Source organism: Cheilinus undulatus, linkage group 22 (genome assembly GCF_018320785.1).
Source record: "Cheilinus undulatus linkage group 22, ASM1832078v1, whole genome shotgun sequence".
Classification (NCBI taxonomy): domain Eukaryota; kingdom Metazoa; phylum Chordata; class Actinopteri; order Labriformes; family Labridae; genus Cheilinus; species Cheilinus undulatus.
Window position 1 is genome coordinate 24053817 of NC_054886.1, and position 15959 is coordinate 24069775.

Below are 15959 nucleotides of genomic sequence, written 5' to 3' on the forward strand. Positions count from 1 at the left end.
TGATTTCGGACACTACTCATCGCCGTCTCACAATTAAAACGTTTAGTAGCAACAGCTCATAAATTCCCTTGACAACGGCTGAGGATCGAAACTAATGGTAGAATTTAAATGAAAACTGCTACAAAATGTAACGTATTTTCACAAAAAATAAATATTCTAATAGATTAAAAAAATTGTCTCTATAGTGACAAAATAATATATGTTTTGTGTGTATTATCCCTTATTTTTGCAAAAAGATGATGGTCACTTGTCTTGTAATCATCATAGGGGGAAAAAGTTACTCCGTTTTGAATCCTTAATATTTTCTTACAGATTTGGTAAAACCAACAAACAAAAAAGCATTTAAAAATGTTTTTATATATGTTCCTGTGCTCATCTCGTTCTTCCGTTATGTTTGAGAGCAGCAACCGGGATGTATGATGGTAAATATTGCTGGGCTACTGACCATCGGGTGATCACAACTTTTCACAATGCATTGTGGGATAGAATGAGTGCACTATATAGTGAATAACAATGCTCACTCGGAATTCGGACACCACTACAAAATGGCGTGTTCACTATATAGTGCACTATATAGTGATTAGGGAGTGATTTCAGACACAGCCTAAGAGAAAGTGCAGCTAGCTTTAGCCTGTGTGTTAGCTCAGTTGGACAGGTAACTTCCCTGGAGTCATGAGGTTGTTGGTTCAAATCTTCTGTGGATTTTTGAAGCTGCTGGTGTAAATCGCTGACTCAGGAGTAAAGAGGACTGCCATAGTGTTGGAAGGTGGGGGGTGTTTGATTCTTTGTGCTTTTTTAAGGCCAGTCCCCAAAAGCAGAGATCAGACCCTCTGAGAAACATGAACAGGTGTGTGTCTCAGTGGATTAGTAGAAAAGCCAACTGACTGTGAATCAGGAGTTCACAGGTTCTTACCATGGGTTCATCTATTTTAAAAGTCTAAGTCCAAATCTAGACTTCAGGAGACCTGGACAGGAGTTGGCCTTTCAAATCTAACCAATGTCTTTAAGTTTTCAAGATTTGAGTCCAAATAAAGAAGCAAAAGCCCCTCTGAGGCTCTGCTGCATGTCTGGCTCTGTAACCTAATGAGGTAGTGGACTGATTTAGAGTCTGGAGGTTCTGGGTTCAATTCCCATCTTGGTCTCAGTGAATTTTAAAGCCACATCCTGAGCAAAGAGGATAAATACGCCAGGAGAAGAGACGGTAGCGTGAAAGGTATGGCGGCGGTGGCACAGAGAACTGGACTAGACCAGTTCTGCAGGGGATGCTGGGGTTCAAACCCCACTGTGGCCGGTACCTGGATCAAGGTATGCCTGATGGAGAAGGGGGGATGCGGCGCGGCGCCCCCCTGGGGAGCCAAAAGAGATGTAAGTAGGGGGTTATGCAACAAAAACGCAGACACAGCAGGAGTTTTACAGGATGGATTCTTTATTTGCATGCATGGATCATCACTGAGCCCCTCATGGGGACTTCATCTCCTCCACTGTAGAAACAGGAAATACTTACCACGCTCTCCTCCAGGGTCAGGGTACCAAAGTATCATTTATTTTGAAAGGGCATTTGAACGTACGGAAATCACGAAAACGAACAACTTCACTCGTTTTTCAACTTGTGTCCAGAATCGTAAAACGAGTGAAGTTGTCCATTTTCTGGATTTCCGTACGTTCAAATACCCTTTCAAAATAAATGATACTTTGGTACCCTAACCCTCCAGGCCCTTCAGGTCCTCTCTGGCCTGCTCCCTCTGCTCATTCAGCAGCCTGCAAACAAAAACCACATGAACTCACATTCAGCATAAATAAACATACGGATGAGTCCCTTACTCACACGAGTTTCTGCAGCTTGGTGTCCTTCTCCTGCTCTTCAGTCTTCAGTTTGTCGTAGTCTGACATCAGCCTCTCCTGCTCCAGCAGCAGACCCTGGTTCAGACTGAGAGGAGATGCTCACTAAGCTCTGATTGGGCGCTTTTTAAGGGCAGAGTAACTGTCTAGAGAAATATCAACAATCCACATCAACACAGATTCATTTTGTTCATCTGGTTTCTGGAAATTTTTCCAAGCAGTTATTTGGCTTCAAAAATGGTACAAGGCAGAACATTTCTGAAATGATAGACCTTTACATCAGTGGGTCCTAACCTTTTTTCTTTGTGGTCCCTCTACTCTAAACTCACTAAAGCCCCCCAGGACAATCTCTGAGAAATTAAACATCATTTTAAATTGTTTTACTGACTAAATCCCAGCATAACAGGCCTGCATAAACAAGTTCTTCATAAATACCTGCATATAAACTATCCATCATTACAACGGCATTTAGAGCCACCAGAAGAATACCAAAATGAGAAGGTTTAGTCAATTTTCCAGTAAAAATCTCTAAAATTTCTAATTTAAAAAGTCATAAATTTACCAGAAAAAGAAAACTGGAAATTTATGTCAACTACAAGGTAGAATTTTTTGTCATTATAAAATCCAAAAGAGCCGTGGAAAAAGAAAATGACGAGAGAAGAAGCTGTTTTCCTTCCATAAGTCCTACAGTTGATCGCCTAATCAGGAGATTTTTCTTAGTAGGATTGATCAGTGAGGAAATAATCCAAGAATGATCACATTATAATTATTCCCCAGACTCTGAAGAGACATTTCTGTTCACTATTTTCAGTTTGGACCATTGTAAATTCACTAGTTTACAATGTTCAATTCTGACATTACAAACTTGAAATTTTAAAGTGCTTGATGTAATAATTTAGGACTTTTGAACTAGAAAATTCTGAGTTCAGGTTCTTGAAAAAATACAACTTTATCATCTCAGAAATGTACTTTTAAATGTCTCCTTTTTCCAAGAAATGTACAGATCCCCTTTATTTTCTTTGGCCTTTTAGAGGACTCTAATACTTCCTCTTACATTAAATTTTCAATCATGACTCTATAAATAAAAGTTCATTATAGGAGCCCCCCCTAGGGGTGCTTGGACTCCAGGTAGGGAACCTTCACATGACAACAGTGTAACAGGTGTGTGTAGACTTTTAGAGCCAGTGTAAAGCCAGACTACAGTCGTATGCAGCTAAAAGTTCCTGACTCAGTAAAGAGGAGTGGTACGAGGATTTTACATCCTTCCTCATGAGAATCACCAAACCAGCATAAAGTGGTTCAATGAAAACCAATCAAAGCTGTGGAAATATCCTTGATCTAAAAAACATCAAACATGAACAGGTTTGTTGATTTTTCTACTGCTTCATTCGTCTCTGTGGACTTGAAGTCAAAATTTTAGGCCCGGTTTAGACAGTTTTAGACTAAATTCCAGATCCAGTTCAAGTCTTGTCACAAACATTCATTAGTCTAAATGAGTAAAACTCAACGTGTGGCTTCATTTGGATGGTTTGTGGCTCTTTTATGTCTTCATTTCAAATATTTTTCCCCAGAAAACCTTAAAAAAAACTTTTACCTCAGGAATGATCCATATCAAGTCACATTAATCAGTTTGTTTCCTCTCTTATACAGGAGGCTTTAATTGTCAACCTTTATTTTTCCTCTTAGTTTTTTTCATTACCCTTATTTTGTAATTCTTCTCCCTTTTTTCCTTTTTTTTGACACTTTTAATCCATTTTTGCCTCTTTATGCCCATTTGTGCCACAGTTTTGTAGTTTTTGCCACTTTCATCCTGCTTTTTGCTATTTGCAATTCTTTCCCCTTTTTAGCAATTTTCTGGCCACTTTTCACCCAATTTAAGCAGCTTTTTGACATTAAATGACACTTTCTGCATTTTTGTCATTCTTTGCAACATTTTGCCCATTTAGTCACTTTTCACCAATAATTTACCATATTTTTGCCACTTTTGACTATTTAACTCAATTTTCACCATTTTTATACCACATTTTTGTCACTTTTTACAATTCAAGTCACTTTTCACATAATATTATTAGCCCATTTTGCCACATTTTGCTCCTTTCAACCACTTTTAACCATTTTTACCACCTTTCTGCCACTTTGTGACTGTTTTTATCATCTCTAACTCCTTTTTATGTCACTTCTTACCATTTTTTGCCTTTAAATTCAAATTTTGCACCTTCTCACCAATTTTTTTGCTGCTTTTTGACCTTTTTAGTCACTTTTCACTATTTTTTTAACCACACTTTTGCCACTTTCTGACCATTTTTATCATCTGTTACTCATTTTTTAATGTCACTTCTCACCCATTTTTGCCACTTTACACCTATTTTTTGCCATTTTATTCCAATTTTGCACCTTTTCACCATATTTTGCTGCTTTTGGTCATTTTAATCGCTGATCATTCATTTTTACCATATTTCTGCATCTTTTTGCCCATTTTAGTCACCATCCACTATTTCTTAACCACATTTTTTTTTCAACTTTTTGCCATTTTAGTCACTTTTCACTATTTTACACCACATTTTTGCAGCTTTTTGACCATTTTAGTCTCTTTTCACTACTTTAAGCACATTTTTTGCTGGTTTCTGACAATTTTTGTTATCTTTAATTCCTTTTTTGACACTTCTCACCCAGTTTTTGCCATTTTAATCCAATTTTGAACCTTTTTACTCATTGTGCTTTTTGACCATTTATGTCTCTTTTAATCCATTTTTGCCACTTTTCACCATTTTAAATGTGGCTATTGCAAAGGTATTTTTCATCAGTTTGGCTCTTTGGTTGAGCAGTTTTCAGTAACACTGGTCTAAATAATTAGTATACTTATTTTAGTGCAGACTTTGATTCAAATATCTCATGCCATGTGTTTCTTCTTATGTCTGTGTTCTCTAAGGTTTTTAAAAATGCAGTTGGATTTGAAACAGTCAGACTTACTCTGTGAGCTCGTCCAGCATCCTCTGCTCGTTTTCGATCTGGTCTCTCAGTCGGCTCAGCTGTTTGTGGTGAGCCTCTCTGTGGTTCTCCAGCTGCTCCTCCAGAGTATTCTGTGTTACACAAAAACATTCAGCTATTTCACATTTCTGTAACAGAGATTCTCAGTGACGCGTTTCCTCCTCACCTTTATGTCCCCGTCCCCATCGTGTCTGCCGATGTCCTCCTTCTCCTCTCCTGACATCTTGTGTGTTTTCTCTCATGAAAAACAAAGAGGAAAATTCCATCAAGTTAACCTTTTTTTACTGGAGCTAAGATGTTTAAATGGTTAATATAAATGTGCAAACCGTGAGCCTGCAGCTTAGCGAGCTCTTGAGTCAGAGCATCCTGGCTCTCCTCCTGCTGTCTCTTCTTCTGCTCCATGTTCTGCATGTAGTCCGTCAGAGACTTGATCTTGGCCTGGTGCTGCATAGACCACACAAAAATGTGCTGTTTGTTTTTTGCTGCTCACTTCCTGCCCACGTTTATATGTTCCCATTTTTACAATATCTATTTATTTTGTGGTTGACTGTCACTAGGAAGCAACCTGACTTCATCTGTCCACACAAACATTTGTGTGTCAGCCATGTTGGTCTGTTGACACCACCAGGAGGAAAGAAAGGTGTGCATGCATGTGTTTCATTGTCAGTCACACTGCCAACTACTGGCCTGGCATGCATACCACAGCATTTTCAGGCACATTAGTGGATCTGATTAACATTTAAACACCAAACCTTAGAAAAAAAAAATAATAATAAAGAGAAGAAGAACAGGGATTCTGTTCTCAGAGGATAGTTTTTGTGTAAAAATGGCTGTAGTGATAATTATTCTAAATGTGCTGCTTTTTGACCACAAAAATAAAAATGGCAGACTTCCTGTTTGTTTTACGGCATGGGTCCGGAGGCTTTTTGTAGAACTTAAAATTATGTATAAGCTCAAGAATTTTCAACATCCTCAGATAATCCTGCTGCAGGGGCTGAATTTTCAAATTACTGTAGGGGGTGTTACTGAGCCAACAAGCCATGCCCACCGACAATCATCCTATCAATCATCTTGTTTTGCTACTGGATGTTTTTCATGGCTTTACAAGTTTTGTAAGCACTAGATAATTCTACTTCCTGTTCATGGCAAATTAAAAATTGTCACCACCACACCATTTTGGGTAAGGACTCTTGACCTTCAAATTTGAGTAATACCAACCTTGAGGATGTGCCTGGGCTAATTTCAGCAGGATTTGGCCAATCTTGTAATAAACAGAATCTTTTTATTAGCATCAGTCACTTTTATCACATAATGAAGCATTTCAATTTAAGGGCCCCCATGGCCACGCCTTTCGACTAATGAGAAAATCCCAAATAACTTTTGACCTAAGACACCTCTTCTTGCTCTACACCAAAGATGCAGTAGTTTGGATGAACGCCCTTGGACAAGTTCGTTCAAATATGACCCCTAAAATATGGCTTGTTTTACCAAAAAATTCAAAATGGCTGACTTCCTGTTTGACTTATGATATGGATCCAAGAGGATTTATTTTGCGTCCTGACATGACACATCTGCTCACTCATACTCAAAATCCTAGGTTAAACTTGCTGGGGGGGCTGAATTTTTTAAATGTTCTAGGGGGCGCCATTGAGCCAATAGGCCAGGCCCACCTACAAAATGAATATCATTAATCTCAGAATGCCAATGAGACTTTTTTTTTTTGGTCAAGTTTATTGCTCTAGATGTCTTATAACCATTTGAAAAATCTACTTCCTGTCTCCTGGCAAACAAATTGTCATGGCCACGCCCTTTAACGTAGATCTTTGACTATTGTATATGTGTAAGGCCAACTCCTTGGGAACTGCCTGAGTTAATTTTCAGAATGATCTGCCCAACCATGTAGGGTCTGTGACGTGAAATTCAAGAGTTGTGACTTTCTGTTGCCAGAGGGTGGCGCTGTACAATTTTTCAAAGTTTCAAGCATGGATGTATTCTGGCCTGGACTGCTATCGAGCACATTAAATTTGTCTCAGATATGATAATGTATACTAGAGTTATGACTGTTTAAAAATTTTTGGCGAGACAAAATGGCGACTCTTGACTTTGTTGCTCCGTAGAGGCCACGCCCTCTGACGAAAAGTCAATTTTATTTCTCATAATGCTGAATCCTCTTCTTTAGTCCTTCCTGACACAAATTTGAAGTGGATATCTTGGACACTTTTTTAACTGTAGCTTGCACTATAAACCTTGACATTTCCTGTCACCACTAGGTGGCGCTTTGATCTGTATAAAATCTGACCATATGAATGGGTGCAGGCCATGACCATCGATATACCTGAACAATATTAGTCCAATTGGACAATGCACAGCTGAGTTATAAAGTACTTCCTGTTTACCAAAGAAATATGCAAATTTGAGGGCTCACCATGGCCACACCTTTTGACTAATGAAAAAACCCTTTCATCATCCATGTCTCATGTAGCTCTGTGCCGAAGTACAAGTCTATTGGATGAAATCCCTCAGAGGAGTTAATCCAGATATGACCCCTGGAAAAGGCCAAAAACAGCCCTGTTTTTGCATATTTATTCAAAATGGCGGATTTCCTGTTGGAGATAGAGTGTAGGCCTAAGGCTTTTTTGTAGATCTCCCCAAGCCGCAACTTTATCCAAAATTTAATGAATCTACAACAAAGTCAAAGGAGGGGGCTTTAACTTTGAAACCTGTTAGGGGGCACTATTTTTGCAATTCTGAATTTTCATGTTCGAGACCCAAAAAATATCAAAATTTTCACAAGACCAGATGTACGTGCAAAGTTTCCCGTGAATTCATAAATGTTAAGGACGTCAAAAGTCCATGCAATGATGGCAAATGCATAAGTAAAATAATCCTAGCGAATACAATTAGGTCCTCGCACCACTCGGTGCTCGGGCCCTAATAAAAGCTGCAAGCAGCATTGGACGGGTCCTCGGTCTGTCGCCCGTCCCTCATGCCTGTTTGACCTCCACTTTGAGGGTTTCATCCCTTTTCAACCCTTTGACCTGCTCAAAGTTAGACTGAGGTGTGTCCCTGCAGCTCTGTCAGGAGCCTCAGACGTTATAATGGGTGTGTATTACACATTCCATTTTCCTGCCTTCAGTGAGTCACATGACCAGCTACACTGAACTGACACCCAGTGAGTGACATCATCACTAGCTGCTTTGATCTTTCAATCAGTGAGTGATATCATCAACTGTCTTCATCCAGAGTGAAAATGACTGAATTTTTTTAAACCTCACCTCACAGTAAGCTTCACAGGAAGCTTATTGTAATGTTCAAAAAATCTGCATCTGTAAGACACACAAACACACACTCATGCGCGCTTCACGCGCTAACACACACACAAATGCACCATCTCTCCCATTTACTTCATATGGGATATATGTGTGGCCGTCTTTGGTGGCTAACGTCGCCAAAAACTTTATGGGGGACTGTATGTTGATGAGAAGCCACCCACCGTGTCACATAGCATTGCTTAAATGGGCTGCTTTATTGGAACAGCTCCATGTGTGTGTGTGATCAGAGCTCATTAAGGGGCCTCCCCTGGTTGCCATGGTAAGTAATGCCTGCATTCCAGCTTTTTTTTTTTTAAATCAAACTTTATTGCACTTCTCAAGATACAAAAATTTACAACACGTATGTATACAGCATACAGTCATGTACTTAACTTATAAAGTTGTATAAAATTTTAGTGCATTAACAGTAGGAGAAAGAACAAGTGAACAATAAATGCTAGGGGGGAATGAGTGTCCATATAACGATATCAAACATATTACAAGCTGAAACAGTTTTAATTGCTTTTTGTTTTCCTGAATATTTGATGGTATTCATATATTGCTTGAACTCATTTAAAAAGGTATTGAAATGTGGTCTTTTACCTGAAAATTTAGATTTGCAATTTTGAATTTTCATGTTGGAGACCCAAAAAATATAGAAATTTTCGCAAGACCGGATGTACATGCAAAGTTTCCTGCGAATTCATAAATGTTAAGGGCCTCAAAATGCCATGCAATGATGGCAAATTATATGTTGAATAATCCTAGCAGATACAGTTAGGTCCTCGCACCACTCGGTGCTCGGGCCCTAATAAAAGCTGCAAGCAGCATTGGACGGGTCCTCAGTCTGTCGCCCGTCCCTTATGCCCTATGACCTCCACTTTGAGGGTTTCATCCCTTTTTGACCCTTTGACCTGCTCAGCGTTAGACTGAGGTGTGTCCCTGCAGCTCTGTCAGGAGCCTCAGATGTTATAATGGGTGTGTATTACACATTCCATTTTCCCGCCTTCAGTGAGTCACATGACCAGCTGCACTGAACTGACACTCAGTAAGTGACATCATCATCAGCTGATTTGATCTTTCAATCAGTGAGTGACATCATCAACTGTCCTCATCCAGAGTGAAAATGACTGAGATTTTTTTAAACCTCACCTCACAGTAAGCTTCACGGTAAGCTCTATGAATATGGAATTTGGCCAATATTGTGGTGTTTTACTTTGTACATATTGATTTATTGTGGTAACTTCCGGTTTCCGGAGTCACTTATGCTGGCTGCTAACTTCACTTTGTGTTTCCTGAGGCATTCTCCCCTCCCCCCCGGGTGCTGTGGAGAGATAACACTTGCAGCGAGTTCTCATCAGAGGGACTACTTAAGATCGGCTGCAGCTCTCCACTAGCGCCTGAGTTTTGACTACCTTCCCTCGCGGTAAACCTCTGCTCCAGGCTCACACGTCCTCTCTAGAAACCTTCGGAGAAGTCTCCAGCGTTAATAGTTTGATCTTTTGAGTAATTTCCAGTGCTTGTGTTTTTTGTGACCTGTTCTAACGTGCCTCCTCCTTTTTTCTTCCAGTGCCTCACTCCCCGCTCACTGCAGCCAGCTCCAGCACTCTCACACTCCGGACTCTTGGACTCTCATTCCCTGATTGCTTACCTGTGTAAATAAAACTGTTAAAACTGCTACTCCGCCTCCGCATCCTGGGTTCAACATCACAAATCATACAACAGAAAATTCAGGCCAGAAATGGACCCAGCGGACCCGGACTCAATAAAGACTGCAATATCTCACCAAGGACAACGCCTCGGACAACACAAGACCATGTTAAAAGGTATCATACAATCATTACAATCCCTCAGCACCCAGGTCTCCAGTATCTCCAACCAATTACTCACTGCCAATCAGCCTCAGCCTTCACCCCCAGAGCCTGCACCTGATAACCATCAACCACCCTTAATTCATCCCACACCTTCCCCCCCTCACCACCTCCTTAGAGAGCCTCAGGTCCCCCACCCAGATTTCTTTTCTGGTGAGATAGGAAAAGCTAGAGGATTTTTGTTACTTTGCTCATTGGTTTTTGATCAGCAGCCCCTGAGTTATCCCACAGACAGGGCCAAGATAGCGTTTGTGATTCATTTGTTTTGTGGTCAAGCCTCCCGTTCGGCCACCGCTATTTGGGAGCGGGAATCCCCTGTGTTATCTTCATATTCAGAGTTTTCCAGTGAGTTGTGCCGCTTATTTGATCACCCCCTCCAGGGCCAAGAGGCAGCCAAGCGTTTATTTTCCCTTTCACAGGGTTCTAGGTCAGCGGCAGATTTTTCTATAGATTTTCGTATTGCGGCTTCTGAGAGCGGGTGGGGGGAAGCCGAACTCAAGGGGATCTTCCTCAGAAGCCTTTCAGAGGAGTTAAAAGATAAACTAGCTTCCAGAGACGAACCAGATTCCCTTGAGGGCCTCATTTCACTAGCCATACGCATTGACAATTGTTCGAGGGAGAGACACTGAGAGAAGAGCCAGGCTAGAAGCCCTAGATCACGGACCCTAGCTCCCCCTTCTGGTCAGACAGCTCTTCAGCCTCCAGTTATACCTAGACCCCCTGTAGATACTCCCTTGTCCTCCCATGATGAACCCATGCAACTTGGTAGAGCCCGCTTAACCCCCAGTGAACGCCAGAGGAGATTTAGTCGCAAACTGTGCATTTATTGTGGTCAGGCTGGTCATTTCCTCGCTTCCTGTCCCGAACTGTCAAGAAGACCGGGCTCACTTGTGAACCAAGGCACACGAGTGGGCCAAACTAATTCCTTTTCTAGCCCTCCCCTACGTTTAGCGGTCCCAGCTAGCTTATTGTGGGAACATGACTCTGTGCCCATTCAGGCTCTTATTGATACCGGGGCTGACGATAACTTCATTCAGGACAGTCTCGCGCAACAGCTTCACCTTCCTTTAGAGCCCTTAACTGTCCCCAAAACTGTCACGACCCTCGACGGCAGGCTTATTGCTAAGGTCACCCATCGCACTGTTCCTATCACCTTAATCATCTCCGGTAATCATCGCGAAAGCCTTCAGCCCTTTGTTCTTCCGTCCCCTCACGCACCTGTGGTATTAGGTCTCCCCTGGTTACAGCTCCATAACCCTCAAATCAATTGGAAAACCGCCAACATCTCTAACTGGAGCATTCATTGTCACTCCCACTGCTTACGTTCCGCCAATCTCCCTGTTCACCGTCCCTCAGTCACTCCTTCCCCTCCGGATTTGACTAATGTTCCCTCTGAGTACCACGATCTCGCTCCCGTCTTTAGCAAAGAGTTAGCTGTTTCTCTTCCTCCGCACCGCCCCTACGACTGTGCGGTCGATTTAATCCCTGGCGCCTCCCTGCCTAGTAGCCGCCTTTACAACCTCTCTGTCCCTGAGAAGGAAGCTATGGAGATGTACATTCACGACTCTTTAGCCTCCGGTCTCATTCATCCCTCCTATTCTCCACTAGGGGCAGGGTTCTTCTTTGTCAAAAAGAAAGACACTACCCTCCGCCCGTGCATAGATTTCAGGGGACTCAATGATATCACCATAAAAAACAAGTATCTGCTCCCCTTAATAGATCCTTAGTTTGAGCCTCTATGTTCCGCTAAAGTTTTCTCCAAACTAGATCTCTGGAACGCTTACCACCTTATCAGGATCAGAGAGGGGGACGAGTGGAAGACAGCCTTTAAGACCCCCATGGGAAACTTTGAGTATTTGGTCATGCCCTTTGGACTAACTAACGCCCCAGCTGTCTTCCAGGCCCTTATTAACGATGTGCTCAGGGACATGCTCAATAGGTTTGTGTTTGTGTACTTGGATGATATACTCATCTTTTCCCACTCCCTCGAGCAGCACCAGCAACATGTTCGACTAGTTCTCCAGAGACTGTTAGAGAACAGATTTTACGTGAAGCCCGAAAAGTGTGAGTTCCACTCCGACTCAGTTAGTTTCCTAGGGTTTATCATTGCTCAGGGCCAGTTACAGCCAGACCCCGCTAAGATTAAGGCAGTGACAGATTGGCCCATCCCTACCAACCGCAAGGAGCTTCAGAGGTTTCTGGGCTTTGCCAACTTCTACAGGAGGTTCATTCGTGACTATAGCAGAGTAGCAGCCCCCCTCACCAGGCTCACCTCCCCTAACTCCCCCTACCGGTGGTCTCCTGAGGCGGCAGCGGCTTTCACACGGCTCAAGTTACTTTTTACCTCTGCCCCTGTCCTTAAACATCCGGATTCATCCCTGCAATTCGTTGTGGAGGTGGATGCATCTGAGACAGGTGCAGGGGCTGTGCTGTCCCAGAGAGACCCGAAGACCCAAAAGCTGCATCCCTGTGCCTTTTTCTCTCGTCGTTTGTCTCCTGCTGAGAGGAATTACGACGTGGGAAACAGAGAGTTGCTGGCTGTAGTGTGGGCTCTACAGGAGTGGAGGCACTGGTTGGAGGGCACGAAACATCCCTTCATTATTTGGACCGACCACAAGAACCTCGCCTATCTGCGCTCTGCACGACGCCTCAACTCTCGTCAGGCCCGGTGGGCCTTGTTCCTCAGCAGGTTCCATTTCACCCTCTCGTACCGCCCTGGTTCCCGGAACATGAAACCTGATGCCCTGTCTCGTGTTGAGTCTCCCTCTCGTGATGTTCCAGAACCGGACCGGATTCTTCCCCCCGCTTGTATCGTTGGAGCAGCTGTTTGGGAAATCGAGCAGACCATCAGAGACGCTCAGAGACTCCAGCCCGACCCTGGTACCGGACCTCCTAATCGCCTCTTCGTCCCGGACTCAGTCCGCTCTCCTGTGCTCCAGTGGGTCCACTCCTCCAAACTCACCTGCCATCCTGGTTTTCAGAGAACTCTCGACTTTCTCCAGCAAAGCTTCTGGTGGCCAGGCATGACTAAGGAAACCCGTGAGTTTGTGGCTGCCTGCTCAGCCCGAGGTAAATCGTCCCATCAGCCTCCAGCTGGCTTGTTGCGCCCCCTATCCACCCCTAACCGTCCCTGGTCCCATATAGCCTTGGACTTTGTTACAGGCTTACCTCCTTCAGATGGAAACACAGTCATCCTCACCATAATCGGCCGGTTCTCCAAGAGCGTCCAGTATATCCCTCTCCCCAAACTCCCCACTGCCCTGGAAACAGCTCATCTGTTGGTCCTTCATGTGGTCAGACTCCATGGTATCCCCTGTGACCTCGTTTCAGACCGAGGACCCCAGTTTGTTTCATGTGTTTGGAAGGAGTTTTGTAAAGAGCTCGGCGCAACAGTCAGTCTATCTTTGGGTTACCACCCTCAGAGCAACGGCCAGACTGAGCGGGCCAATCAAAGCCTGGAGGCGGCCCTGCGCTGCGTGGCCGCTCATCACTCGTCACCTGAAGCTCACATCTCCCCTGGGTCGAGTATGTGTGGTGCCCTGGTTATTTGTAACAGTGGGATAAAGCCCAGAATTGTTGCTCATCAGTTTCTGTTATCATATTGGTCCCCCCATCTATAATTTTTCTGGTTAAATTACATTTATTTAGATGCTTTTTGTCACTTTAAACAGGATAAACTCACCTGCTTGAGTCTAATGTACCTTCAGAGCGATATCCGTTTTTGCCAGTAGGTGTCAGTAGTCGCGCTGTTTTGTTGTCAACTGACGCTGCTCTCCTGGCTTAGCAGGAAGTAAGCTCAGTTGTATTGCATTAGACAGTCTGTAAGGAAGCATTAGACGCTGGTTCTCAAACAAGACTGTCCTTCTGTTATGTTTGCAGGTGAGAGAGAAGTGCACAAAGGCTATGCACATTTATATTAAGTTTATCTATATTTGAGAAGTAAGTCTACATGTTAGAACCGTTGTTTTTGTCATAAAACAAGGATGTCAACTAGCGCTAGCATCCGAAGCTAATGTTAGCATGTGAAGCTCGCTAGCGGTGTTTAGCATTTGTTAACTGACATAGCTGTTAAGGTTGTTAATAGGTACAATGTTTGTAAGATGTCATATGCATTACTGGCTATCAGAAATGTATTTTGTCAAGAATAGCTGTACGTTTCATGTCCTTATTTGCACTTTGTTCAGTTTGGATATATTTAGTCAATGTATATTGTTATCTGAGTTACATGTAACTGTAAACTTAGACTTAGCAGGAAGTAAGCTCAGTTGTATTGCATTAGACAGTCTGTAAGGAAGCATTAGACGCTGGTTCTCAAACAAGACTGTCCTTCTGTTATGTTTGCAGTTACCAAGGCTGTAAATAAAGACCACCTTTTCTTATGGAACCACATTGCCATCATTCAGTGTGCGTAACATATGCACACAACTCCCTTACCTGCGCCGCCACTGGTATGTCCCCATTCATGTGCTGCTTCGGGTACCAGCCCCCCCTGTTTCCAGAGCAGGAAGCCTCTGTGTCCGTCCAGTCTGTGCAGGAGCACCTGAGGCGAGTGAGAGAGGTCTGGAAGACAGCACGAGCAGCGCTCTCACGCACGGCTGAGTGCAATAAACGACTGGCCGACGCTCATCGCAACCCCGCCCCTGAATATCGCCCAGGTCAGAAAGTCTGGCTTTCCTCCAAGGATTTACCCCTCGAGACTGAATCTCGGAAACTGACGCCTCGCTTCGTGGGACCCTTTGAGGTCACCAAGGTCATCAACCCCTCCGCCATCCAGCTCAAGCTCCCTGAGGCTATGAAGATCCATCCCACATTTCACGTGTCCCTGCTGAAACCAGTCACTTCCAGTGATCTGAGCCCTCCAGCCGTCAGCCCTCCGCCCCCCGAATCATCGACAACCATCCGGCTTTCACCGTGTCTAAGATTCTGGACGTGCGACCACGGGGTCGCGGATTCCAGTTTCTGGTGGACTGGGAGGGGTACGGTCCCGAAGAGAGGTCATGGATCTCCAGGAGTCTAATCCTGGACCACAGCCTCCTAGACGACTTCTACAGGGAGCATCCGGATAAACCCGGCAGGACGCCAGGAGGCGTCCATTAAGAGGGGGGTACTGTGGTGTTTTACTTTGTACATATTGATTTATTGTGGTAACTTCCAGTTTCCGGAGTCACTTATGCTGGCTGCTAACTTCACTTTGTGTTCCCTGAGGCATTCTCCCCTCCCCCCCAGGTGCTGTGGAGAGATCACACCTGCAGCGAGTTCTCATCAGAGGGACTACTTAAGATCAGCTGCAGCTCTCCACTAGCGCCTGAGTTTTGACTACCTTCCCTCGCGGTAAACCTCTGCTCCAGGCTCACGCGTCCTCTCTAGAAACCTTCGGAGAAGTCTCCAGCGTTAATAGTTTGATCTTTTGAGTAATTTCCAGTGCTTGTGTTTTTTGTGACCTGTTCTAACGTCCTTTTTTCTTCCAGTGCCTCACTCCCCGCTCACTGCAGCCAGCTTCAGCACTCTCACACTCTGGACTCTTGGACTCTCATTCCCTGATTGCTTACCTGTGCAAATACAACTGTTAAAACTGCTACTCCGCCTCCGCATCCTGGGTTCAACATCACAAATCATACAACAAATATGATAATAAGATTTATCAAGAATACACAGTTGTTTTCATTTTTGTCGTTTTCCAAGAATCCAAACAATACATTCTTCCATAGTAATGCAAAATGTTTATCTATTTTATTGTGAATGAAATCACAGAGTTTTTGCCAGAATTTCTTTACACTAGAGCAATACCAAAATAAATGTACAACATTTTCAGGACAAAGATTGCAGAAGCTACAGTTGGAATCAATGTCAATTTTAAACTTATTTTTAATGTAAAGTTTTGATGGGTAAAACCTATGGATAAGTTTGAAGGAGACTTCCTTGACTTTATTGGTAAGAGCCAAACCTTCCT

General features: G+C 43.4%; 1 protein-coding gene across 1 annotated transcript in view; it reads left to right on the top strand.

Moving 5' to 3' along the window:
• The first annotated feature begins 9621 nt into the window (after positions 1–9621).
• The window catches only part of cxcl19 (chemokine (C-X-C motif) ligand 19), a 37843-nt gene continuing 31505 nt past the window's right edge, over positions 9622–15959 (top strand). Inside the window, exon 1 of the mRNA XM_041779251.1 lies at positions 9622–9964. Coding sequence (XP_041635185.1) covers positions 9880–9964 — 85 coding nt within the window. The 5' untranslated portion in view covers positions 9622–9879. The remainder of the gene's footprint in view (positions 9965–15959) is intronic.